Raw genomic sequence first — 12706 nt, 5'->3', positions numbered from 1 at the left:
GGTATGTTCAGTTTAGGATGTTTGGAATGGCAAAATGTCCTCTTTAAGCATATTCAAGCGATTGATGGTACAATTAGCATCCTGAGCGTTGCTAAGGAGCTTCCATGTTCAGCTGCATAGTATGAGCTCGATAGGCTGAAGAAGCTTATTTTAACTGCAGTGCAAAGCCACCGTAAGCTGTCTTTGCCTTTCCTCTCACAGACATGACGTAAATTCATGTACATTAGTTATCGGATAGAGAGGTGCTTTCGAACTACAGGGGCCGGTTAATTAATAAATTAAATTCAAATTCATTAATAAAACATTTAAAAAAAGATGACAACTACAACAAAAAATTGGCAAGTTGGCAACTAAACACAAGACTTCTTAAAGTCCTTTGGACAGAAAAGACTAAACTAGATGTGCTTGGGTATATTGCACAGCGTTATGGTTAGTTATGATATGTGCTTACACTCAAATGACCTAGGCATTGAGTATTGAGTATAATGGGGAGCCATTTTTTGCTACAGCTATAGCTTAGCCAACAAGGTCATGCAAGGTCGCCCAAGGTCCTGTAGGCGGATACTTTAACAGGGACAAAGAGGGATGGGCCCGGGGGCACGGCATTAATAAATTATGACTGGGCTGTGCCTTCGGGCTGTTGCCTTTCGGTCCCTGTATGTATGTGTGCATATATTTATATGCTGTATGTGTGTATATATGCTGTATGTACTGTATATATGTAGTGTATATATGTTTGTGTTTACGGTATGTGTGACTATAAGCAGTATGTACTGTATGTACAAGTGTGCTACATGTGTCTATATACATGATGAAAGGTGTGTATATACTGTTTGTATGTGCAGTCTAGAACTTTATGTGTGTATATGAGTGTATGAACATGTGAATGTACAAATATGTATACATTTTTTGTTTTAAGGTGAAGGGGTGCCCCATACAGAAATCTGCTTTGTGGCCTAGCCTCTCCAAGTTACACCCCTGAAACAAAACAAGATATGGCAATGGCTCAGTCAGTACACACCCATTTAAAATGCTGTGGTAGGACCTTTAAAGAACTGTAAAGTAATGAATTTCTCCCGATTGAGTATAAAAACTTTTTTTGAGGAAGTTAAATTAAAGTTCAAATTACTATCTCTCAGCATTTCACTGCACAAAAAAAGAGGTTCAGCAATTCTTAAACATGAAAAATAAAAAGTAATTTGGGATATAAAGCTGGTAATGATACAGTTTACAGCCCCATCTGTTTTGATCCATATTTAATGTTAAGCATGTATATTTAAAGCTTTCTCCACCCATACATATAATAGTTTAGTAAATTATGCCAATAAAACTCTCACTGATTTTATTTTCAAAATGGAAAAAAGTCAGTAGCCGCCTTACTAATAGTTAATGGTGTATGCACTGTGACCTTTTATTATCAGGGTGATCTAAAATATGGAACTGTGAACTTGTACGGATATCTATACATCTGCGGGTTTTCGATGCAGTTACGGTTTCAAATGATGTTAAACAAAAAGCAAAAAGAAGCGTTCATGATGATCCAGACATCTTAGCAAGTCAGACACAAATTGTATTAAATAAGCAATGCAAAATACAGGGGAATTTTTGAATTCACCAAAATGTGTTTTCCAGAGTATGTTGTGTCACGACATATAAACTGGAGTTGAATCAAGCATGAGAAACACCGGCCTTCATTAAACGTCCTTTATTGAGGTATATCCGTTGCCAAAAAACTCTTCAATTCTGTCCTACAACAAGCTTAATAGAGCATTCAGAAATCCAAAGATGTCAGCGGGTCTCATGTGTCACCTGCTCCTATACTAATCACGGAAGCAGGACCAAGTCTCCAGCTGTTTATTACCGCTTCTGCCTTCTCCTTTCTCTACTTCAGCCCCTGAAGGGAATACAGGAGCTGGAGCTGCCGCCAGCTCTATAGGCCCAGTATATCCAGACCCAGTACAACTCTGATAAGACATTAGCCCCCACAAGACATCAGCACCCGAGATTATACATATTAGGCTGCAGGCTCACGAATGTATGTCTGCCCGACCATAGCGACATGGAGAGGAAGAGGGGTAAACCCTACCCTCTCCATAGAGATCCACTGCGTACAGGCCGTAACACGGGGAAAGCTAGGACTTCTGTGGCCATTGCCACCTATAGGATATCTGTGGCCGTACATTTGTCACCCAGACGGTCGTGTGCAATGGGGCCTTATACTGTATATCAAAACTACCATCACACACTAGGAAATTCATTTATAATGCCCATTTTGAGTTATTTGAAAAATGAAAACATATATACTATACATATACCTCAAAGTCGTTTGTTGAAGGCCGTGTTTCTCATTTTGGATTCAACTCCTGTTTATAGCGATTTGGATTAACCCATTTACTATAATTTGGTGCTGTACCCAATTTTTTGCATATATGATGAGATTTTCCACATTTGTGGAGTTTTCACATGATCTGTTACAAAGTGCCACCACCACATTGTAACAGATCTGCAAAAATGACAGCCTTGAGTCTTATATAAACTCAATATGGTGGCGCCTGCTTAGTGCTGCCAGCAGCTTTGCCAGTGGCAATCAAAGTTTTACACCCATGATCGGTATTAATATATATTATCGGATATAGCAGCACAATCAAGATTCTAGCATTGGTGCAGCCCTACTCTGTACACTGAAGTACGAAAAAGTTATTTCATAATAATTAAATTGCAAAATATGGCAAAATGAAGATTTTCTTGGTACAAAAAGATTTTCATTTTTTTAAAATCTTAAGCATAATAAAACCTATATAAATTTGTAACAACCCAAAGAATAAAAGAGAGGTGTGATTTGTAGCACACAGTGAATGCCATATTTGTAACTTTTTCTAACTTCGGCATAGAATACTATAAACCATCACCGAGAAGTACAGTCTGTTAGACAGAAAACAAGCCCTTATCCAGCTCTGTACACGGAAAGTGAAAAAAAAAAAAAAGTGAAAGTGAGGAGTGAAAATGGAAAGCAAAACTCAAAATGGGCTTAAGTGGTTAAAACTCAAGTTACAGGTAAGAACAGAGTCTTCCAGAATGACTGGCAAATAGGTCTGTAGGAGTTATGTCTAGAAAATGTATAAAGTGCCATACACAATGCAGCTTTTACTTGGGAGCGGGTGGACTCCCTTTAAAAAATTGTAGTTCTGTATCTTGAATTAAAGGGTTACCATTTATCTGGGCTTACATTTAATAAATAATTCTATCATCTTTTCATCATGGGGCTATGTTTAGATCTTATATCAGACTGCCGTAATGAACCAGTCTCATTTCCCGGGTCTGTTGTTAGACTTAATGCTCTATAATGATTTGTATTATTCAATCTTTATGTTTTTTACTTCACTTGCTTTGTTCTTCTGTGTCACATCTCTTGTGCTTGTTACCTAGCAACAGTCTTGATAAGACGCCAGCTTTGTTGTTTTCCCTCATTTTCTTTATGTCTTCATGATATAGGTTATCTTGCCAATTCATTTTTGTCACAATGTCTAAAATGTTACTGGCATACATCTATTAAAGGGGTTGTCCGACTCTTTAAAATCTTGCAGGTGGGCTGGGGAGGTAAGCAACCACTGCCCTGTGCCGCCGTCTCGCTTGTCTGTGCCCATGTTTGTTTACAGGAGATTGGAAGTTCCCCTGAGTTTGGCTTCTGGCCTCCCATGTCCATTCGCCCCATATCTCAGCACATGATACAGTCCTGGGAATAGGGACAGGTGGGCGCACCCAGCCATAAGCCGAACTCAGCGGAGCTTCTGTGCCCCTCTAACCAAACAGCGGCACAGATCAGCGAGCTGACAGCACGGGACCCCGGTGCAAAAGTATGGCTTTGTTTTTTTAAAATCTTACCTCCCCAGCCCGCCTGCAAGATTTTCAAAAGAATCGGACAACCCCTTTAATGAAGGGTTGGGATTCAAATTTTAACAACAGGCTCTCCACCTTGGGAGGGAGAAATTTGTCCCATCACGAAAAAAAAGAAAAAAAATTCAGCAATTATAATATATAAAATACACTTTATATTAATATAATATTTAAATCAACCTTTTTGTATCTTAAAGTGATTTAATTTACATTTTTACAGCTTTATAGTCTTCTAGCCTAGAATTTTAAATACTCATTTAGCTAATTATGAATTAAATTGTTTATACAGCTCCTAAGACTTACTATTGAGTTATAGATCTTAACTCCTTAATGACAGAGCTTGGTTGCAAGTTAATGCTCAGTCTTTTTTTTTTTTTTGACCCAGCATTCCTGGGGTAATAACTTTTCACACAAGATATCCCTGTGATTTAGAGAATGTTTTCTCATGAGGCATTGTAGTTTATGTTAGTAGTGTCATTTCGGTGATCAGTTTCTTTTATGTGGGGTAAAAATTCAATAATTTAGGAAAAATTTGAAAAACATGACAATTTTCAAAGTTTCAAATGTTCTAATCTTTTGACAAAAAGTCATACCACAATTTTACTTTAGAAAGCTTTTGCCATTGGTCTTCTTTTTATTTCCATAATTTGTTTTACATTTACATTTTTTTTTACAGATCTGAGAAGGTTTCAAGTTTTAGCAGCAACATTTTGAAAAATGCACAATTTTTGGTGACCAATTCAAGTGACCTACAAAGGATTATGTACTATATACACCCACAAGTAACACCATTTTATGAACCTAACATCTCAAACTATTCAAATCAGCATTTAAGAAGTAGGTTAACCCTTTAAATCTTTCCCTGGAAGCAAACAAAGATGTATTGGAAATTTTGACATTTCAATTTTTGAATAAGATTATTCTCATTTAGCCCTAAAACGGACACATTCAAAAGGAATTTTAGGCAAATATACATCCCAAAATTTTTGCCCTGCTTCTTCCAAGTACGGAAATACCAGACATGTGGATGTCAACTGCTTTTTTTTATCACACAACGATGTCCAGAACAGAGTTAGTTCTATTGGGTTTTTGGTGGCTAATTTGGCTGCAAATGTTTTGTGGTGCCACAGTGTACTTGAAGAGCCCCTGAAGTAACAGTACAATAGAAAACTCCCAGAGATGTCACCATTTTGGAAACTAGACCCCTCAAAGAATTTATCTGGGGTCGGGGAAGGGGGGGTTGGCATTTTAACCCCCAACATGCGGGACAAAATCTAATGCAAAGTAAATGGTGCAGAGTAAAAAATGTGTTTTTATCTCAAAAATGTCATTTTAGTGCATAATATATTGTGTCCCACCCATGCCACTTTAGACAAACACCCCAAAAATCATTCTGCGGGTTGTCTAGAGTACACCAATACCACACATGTGCCAATAATTGACAGGCTTGGCACACAGCAGGGCTGAGAAGGGAAGGAGCAAAATTTTGCTCTTGCAGCTCCGTTTCCACGTTTGGATTTGGAGTGCCATGTCATGTTCGCAGGGCCCGTGAGATACCTGTGAAATAGAACCCCCAGAGAAATTATACCATGTTGGAAACTACACCCCTCAAAGAATTTATCTGGGGTTGTGCCGAGCATTTCAACCCCCAACATGCTGGTCAAAATCTAATGCAAAGTAAATGGTGCAGAAACCCCCGAGAAATTATACCATTTTGGAAACTAGACCCCTCAAAGAATTTATCTGGGGTTGTGTCGAGCATTTTAACCACCAATATTATGGTCAAAATTTAGTGCAAAGTAAATGGTGCATATTAAAAATTACATTTTTATCTAAAAAAAAATCATTTTAGTGCCTAATATATTGTGCCCAACTCCTGTCACTTTAGACAAACACCCCAAAAATCATTCTGTGGATATACCACACATGTGCCAAAAATTGACAGGCTGGGGACACGGCTGACAGGCTGGGGCAAGGCTGAGATGGGAAGAAGCAAAATTTTGCTTTTGGAGCACCCTTGTCAATAGACTGATGTTGGGGTGCCCCTGAGGTACCAGTTCAATAGACAACCCCCCCCCATAGTGATCCCATTTTAGGAAAGGGCACCCTCCAAAGAATTTATCTAGGGTTGTATGAACATTTTAACCCCCGAGATGCTGGGCCAAATGTAATACAAAATGAAGGGGGCAGTGTAAAAATTGCATTGTTTTCTCAAATGTGCCAAAGTAGGAAGAAATGTATTCAGCCAAACTCATGCCACTGTGGATAAACACCCCAAAAGTCATTCTGTGGGTTACTACTGGTATGGCGATGCCTGAGAACGTACAAGCAAAATCTAGCTTTTGGAGCACCCTCTTCACTACACTGGTGTTGGGGCGCCCCTGAGGTACCAGTACAATAGAAACCCCCGAGCAGTGACCCCATTTTAAAAAAGGGCAACCCTCAAAGAATTTATTTAGGGTTGTATGAGCATTTTAACCCATAAGATCCTGGCTCAAATGTAACACAAATTGAATGGTTTCGAGTAACATTTGCTTTGCAATTTCTCTAAATTTGTCATTGTAGTGTCAAAAGTATTTTACCCAATTCATGCCACTGGAGACAAACACCCCAAAAATCATCATGCAGGTTCTCCCGGGTATGTGGCAACAATCTACAAGATGTAGACACGACAGTGCTTGGAAGAGAATGGCATTTGGAGTACCGACATTTCTCTTTTTTTGGCACTATAAAACATTTGTAGATGCCCTTAGGGATCAGTACAGTAGAAACTTCTGAGAATTAGAGGTCGCTACACATTAATCTGGGGGCGTAGTAAGCATTTTAACCCCCACAGGTGGACCCCAAGGATGATGCATAATGGATAGTGCATTGTACAAAATATCCATTATGTCATCTTGTGACCAGCTGCTGCCACGGGAGACAAACCCCCCAAAAATCACGAGGTGACCTCCCTTGTCCTTGTACCTAGGTACTTCAGAAGTCCCAGGCACTCCAGCACTACTACGAAAGTGCCTTTTTGGGGGTTCCTCAGAGTCGCTTTATGAGGATGAGGTGCACAAATATAATGTCCACACATTTGTCCCCACTAGTATACTCCATTAAGGTTAATTAGGTTAATATTTTTGTGTGTGTGTGTTTTTACTTTATATGTCCCCCATGAGGTCATAAAAGACCCCTAGGGGACATTTTCACCTTTTTCTTTTACAAGTTTTCCCCTGTAACTGAGCCATCTATAAGAGCCTCAGTTACAGGGGAAATGCCCACCTGTCACTGGGGACTCTGTTTAGAGCTGGACTGGGTCTAATTAGACACAGTACCTCTAATTAACCCCTTTAGACCAGGCAGTCACGTGACCGCTGAGTCTATGGAGCCGGCAGCGGCACCGGCTCAGCTCCTCTATGCATTCCGCCACTAGTCACAGTGCTTGCCTCCAGCAGCCACTAGTCAAAGTGCTTGCCTCCAGCAGCCACTAGTCACAGTGCTTGCCTCCAGCAGCCACTAGTCACAGTGCTTGCCTCCAGCAGCCACTAGTCACAGTGCTTGCCTCCAGCAGCCACTAGTCACAGTGCTTGCCTCCAGCAGCCACTAGTCACAGTGCTTGCCTCCAGCAGCCACTAGTCACAGTGCTTGCCTCCAGCAGCCACTAGTCACAGTGCTTGCCTCCAGCAGCCACTAGTCACAGTGCTTGCCTCCAGCAGCCACTAGTCACAGTGCTTGCCTCCAGCAGCCACTAGTCACAGTGTCTGACCCACAGTAGCCAGTAGTCCTAATTCTTGCCATCAGTACACCTAATTTTGGCCAACAGTAGCCACAGTGCCGGCCCCCAGTAGTCACAATTCTTGCCAACAATAGCCACAGTGCCAGCCTCAAGTAGTCACAGTGCTGGCCCCCAGTAGTCACACAGCCTGCCACCCTCCAGTAGTCACACTGCCTGCTGGCCCCTTAGTAGTCATACTGCCTGCCACCAGCACCTGCATATATTGGACTATAAGAAGCTCCTTAATGTAAGATGATACAATATAATTGTAATTGAGTGACACCCTTCCTGTACTCCTCTGCACATTGCTGACAGGAGAGAGTTCCCAATTTACAGGGGAAAGACGGCTGAGTACCGTCTAACTTATAGTAAAGACAGCTTTAGTCTCTCCAGAGAAGCTCTGCATAATGCATAGGATACTTTACCAAGGTCAGTGATGAGAATTGGCTCTTGCAGTGGGATTTCTGCCACAGGAACGTTGGTCTTCCCAGAACGTACTTTGCCAGGTTTGCGCTGTTGTCGTAGCTTTCTTAACTCACACTGCTTAAAATGTGAGGCAATGTGTGTTTTCCTGTGTCCTGAAGTGCGAAACTTCTTATCACAATGGGGGCACGCAAAAGGTCGAACACCTAAAAAGAAAAGCACACAAAAAGATAAAAAAAGATACAAATGAAATAATAAAAACAGGACTGTACAGTACATGTATATAGCCCAAGTCCACATTATTGAAGTGTATTCTAATATGGCCAATACAATACAGAAATGAAACAGTCAGTAAATATTATACACAAATTATTCACTCTTAATAAGTCAACACCCCTACAACGTTACAGAAATATATTTCATATAATGTCTATGATAAAATACAACAAGAGAAATATATGGCTCTTTTGTGATGCCGTTACGGTGCCTGTCTGCTGCTGAAGACAGGGATAGATCTGTTTAGCAAGGGGACCACTAGAATTATTAGGGAAGTGAGAAGACCACCTATATAATATAATATATATAATATTATAATCAAGCAGATATGCTTGAGCAGCCGAGGAACTGACACAAGGATTGGGTTTAAGGGTCTACTGAGGAAGTTGGGAGGAAAACAGAAGGTTTTCCCCTTTAGCGCTGTAGTAAAAGCCTGTACTTCTATCATTTGCCTTGTTCAATTGAAGGCTACTTTTTCATGATACAGAACACTAAATGAAGACTAGTAAAAAGACCTATATTAAATATATTAAATAAAAAAGGTTAAAGCCATGAATATCTAACATTAATATTTGTCTAAGCTGGAGCTTTGTGAAGCTATTCATATTACACAGAGTTCACTCTCCAGCATGATTTTATACATGACAACTTAATATAAGGGTATGTTGAAAGATCGGAGTCATTTTACTTTTCTACCATGCTCTCTGACAGACTGATGGGATACTTTTAAGGCAAATTAAATAATGCATTTTTCTCTATAGCCCTTGACATTATAATTCCATCAATCCTGGGTTCTGTGGCCAAGAGCAAGGTTTTGAGAGGTTTGTGACAATTTGTAGTAGTCATTTTCTTCTTCACTACATCATATATATGCTTTCATCCTTTTTATGCTGCAGGAATATGTGCTGGTGAAATAAAGCAGCAGATGGCAGCAGTTTTTAGAGGTATAAGCATAATTAATATTAAACTATAAGCGAATATGTAATTAGTTGTTATTTAAAATTCTGATCCCCATTGCAGAAAAATGTGGAGACACAAGACTCAAGATGGCTGCTATGTGAGCTGGTCACATGTCCACATCACACGTCATAGGCGACTGGATGTTAGGAGGCTGGGGGGAAAGAGATGAAGAAGAGATGCATTTACATGGAACTTGATGTTAGGAGGCTGGGAGGACACGAGGGAAACAAGGGACAGCAAGAGACTGCCAAGAGTGTGCAAAGCAGTAATCAAAGCAAAAGGTGGCTACTTTGAAGAACCTAGAATATAAGACACATTTTAAGTTGTTTCACACTTTTTTGTTAAAGGGAACCTACCACCACAAATCTACCTATAAAGGTAGATTGGGTGGTAGGTGGATCAATGGGACGTGAGGATAGCCCTTTTAAGGGCTAATCCTCACGTCCCCACACTTTTTTGATAACTTTTATTATCCCTATATTCAAATTTACTTATGTGGCTACTGGGGCGTGGAGTAGCCGCATCTGAGGTTCCACGAGGCGGCTACTCCACGCCCCGGTAGCCACTTTACCCCTCCTACTCACCCATCTTCGGCGCGCAGCTCCGCGTAGCTGCGCGCCCTCGTCCGGCGATCCTGCCGTCTGCGCATGCGCAGAAGAGCAGGCCCGCGCCTGTTTCGGAGCAGTGAGCGCTCAGGCGCGGGCCTGCTCTTCTGCGCATGCGCAGACGGCAGGATCGCCGGACGAGGGCGCGCAGCTACGCGGAGCTGCGCGCCGAAGATGGGTGAGTAGGAGGGGTAAAGTGGCTACCGGGGCGTGGAGTAGCCGCCTCGTGTAACCTCAGATGCGGCTACTCCACGTCCCAGTAGCCGCATAAGTAAATTTGAATATAGGGATAATAAAAGTTATCAAAAAAGTGTGGGGACGTGAGGATTAGCCCTTAAAAGGGCTATCCTCACGTCCCATTGATCCACCTACCACCCAATCTACCTTTATGGGTAGATTTGTGGTGGTAGGTTTCCTTTAAGTATATAATTCCATGTGTTAATTCATAGTTTTGATGCCCTCAGTGTGAATCTACAATTTTTTATAGTCATGAAAATACAGAAAACTCTTAGGCTATATTCACACTGCCGTTGCCCGCCCGTACCGTACCATAGCGGGCAACGGCAGTGCACGGGGAGAGGAGAAGGAGGTGAGCGCAGCTCACCCCCGCTCCTCTCCATAGGAAGTAATGGCGCACGGCGCCGTACTACGGGTAAAGATAGGACAGTGTGCGGCACCGTACTGCTCCCGTAGGGTGCCGTGTGCCCATTGCCGTCTGTGGAGGACGTTTATACGTCGGCCGTATATACGTCCTCCATACGTTAGTGTGAATGTAGCCTTAGAATGAGAAGGTGTGTCCAAACTTTTGGTCTGTACTGTACATACACAGACAGCAATTCGAGATGGTGGCTTCAGCGGCGGAGGACTCCACTGTACATCTTTATTTTTTGTATAAAAATTAGCATGCAAAGTAAAGAGAAAAAATTAGTAAAAGATACTTTTTGGGCTCAAAATCACTGCACTATTAAAACAAAATTGTATTGGGCACATTAAAAGATATCCAGAAATGTCTTTCCTTTTTTCCCCTAGATTCTTTTTTTGACCCCTTCCTGACGTGCGCCATACTGTTACGCGCCGTTGTACATCAGCTGCGGGTGGTTGCAGAGGTCTCACGGGATGAGCCCTCTCCATAGCTGGTAAGTCTTTGCTGCATATTGCAGCAAACACTTACCGGTAACACCCACAATTGCTTTACCAAAAAAAAAATTTGGTAAAGATAAAATCGCTCCCTATGACGTCATCAGGGAGCGGCGATCGGTTACCATGACAGCCCCGATTTGCACATTGTAATGAATGAGGAGAAAAATCCCCATATACTGTCACACTGTATGTGGCAGTATATGGTAGGATCAGACAACCTAGGGTTAAAGCACCCTAGGGGGTCTGAAAAATAGTAAAAATAAAAAAAAAGTTTGAAAAAGACTAAATAAATGTAAAAAAAAACTTGAAAAATTTAAATCACCCCCCTTTCCCTAGAAGTCATAAATATAAATAAACAGTAAAAATCATAAACACATTAAGTATCGCCACATCCGAAAATCGCTGATCAAAATACAATAAAGGTTTTTCACTGCGTTTAATCCTGTAACGGAAAATAGCATCTGAAGTTGAAAATGGCACTTTTTTTGACATTTTAAAAAACATAAAAATTCAATAAATAGTACAGTAGTACAGTCCTAAAAAAGGAAGCATTAAAAACATCATCAAAAGTTGCAACAAAAAATGACACCACACACAGCTCCGTACACCGAAATTTGGTATCCCCGTGATCTTACCGACCCAAGGAATAAAGTAGAAAAGTAATTTGGGGTGCACAGTAAAAGCCGTAAAATCCAAGCCTACAAGAAAAGGTGCAAATGCGTTTTTTCACCAATTTCACAGCATTTGGAATTTTTTCCCCGCTTCCCAGTACATGGCATGGAATATAAAATACCGTCACTATGAAGTGCCGTACCGTTCCATAGCCAAGAGAAAGATAGGACATGTCCTATCTTTCGCCGGAATACGGCACCTTGCGCCATATAGTACTATGGAAAGGGTCGGGAGTGAGAGGCGCTCATCCCATCCTCCTCTCCCCAGCGCCTATGTATGTCCGCCGTTGTACAGTACGGCAGGTATAAATCCTGTGAATGTAGCCTAAGGCTGAGAGTTGTAGGAGAGTTACTGTAGCAATGTGCCACCAGCCATTAGAAAACATGGGGCAGTTAGAATTGGTTGCAGACAATTTTTCTACTTACCAGTGTGCAGGCGGATATGAACCTTTAAGCTTCCAGAGGTAGAAAAGCACTTCATACAGAATTCACACTTAAAAGCCTTAATGCCTGTGTGTGTCTTTATGTGAGCAGTGAGGGTGCTCTTCACAGCAAATGCTCTAAAACACTGCATACACTTAAATGGCTTCTCATGAGTATGTATTCGAATGTGTCGAACCAAGTCACTGGGCTTCTTAAACTCCTTTTCACAGTAAGTACAAACATGCCATCGTACTCCACTTTCTTCACGAACTGAACCAGAAACTAATAAAATTGTAGGAAAAATAAAGTTGGTTACTTTTTTTTTCTTTACACAATAAAGTCCTATTCAAAAGCTTATAGGAAGGAGATACAGGCCAAGTGTTATACAGCATGTAGTCATGGCAGATCATAAAATGCTCCAAAAAGGAATGAGTTGTTATTGAGTGCATTTCCTGCTATGATACTTTGCCACAATTGAACTATAAAAATTTGGAGAAACAGAGAGACAGAACAATATGGAACTAGGAGAAAAGATGTGTGGACCTTCGAAGTCA

At 41.1% G+C, this 12706-nt stretch overlaps 1 protein-coding gene across 4 annotated transcripts in view; it reads right to left on the bottom strand.

Moving 5' to 3' along the window:
* Positions 1 to 12706, bottom strand: part of ZNF236 (zinc finger protein 236) — a 95654-nt gene that overhangs the window by 47641 nt on the left and 35307 nt on the right. For all 4 annotated transcript variants that reach the window (XM_072152357.1, XM_072152359.1, XM_072152360.1 and 1 more), the window contains exons 11-12: positions 12156 to 12434; positions 8080 to 8283 (exon numbers count right to left, since the gene is read on the bottom strand). In XM_072152357.1, the coding sequence (XP_072008458.1) occupies positions 8080 to 8283; positions 12156 to 12434 (483 nt within the window). The remainder of the gene's footprint in view (positions 1 to 8079; positions 8284 to 12155; positions 12435 to 12706) is intronic.

This window comes from Engystomops pustulosus, chromosome 5 (assembly GCF_040894005.1).
Source record: "Engystomops pustulosus chromosome 5, aEngPut4.maternal, whole genome shotgun sequence".
NCBI classification, from domain to species: domain Eukaryota; kingdom Metazoa; phylum Chordata; class Amphibia; order Anura; family Leptodactylidae; genus Engystomops; species Engystomops pustulosus.
This window is presented reverse-complemented; position numbering and strand designations above follow the sequence as displayed.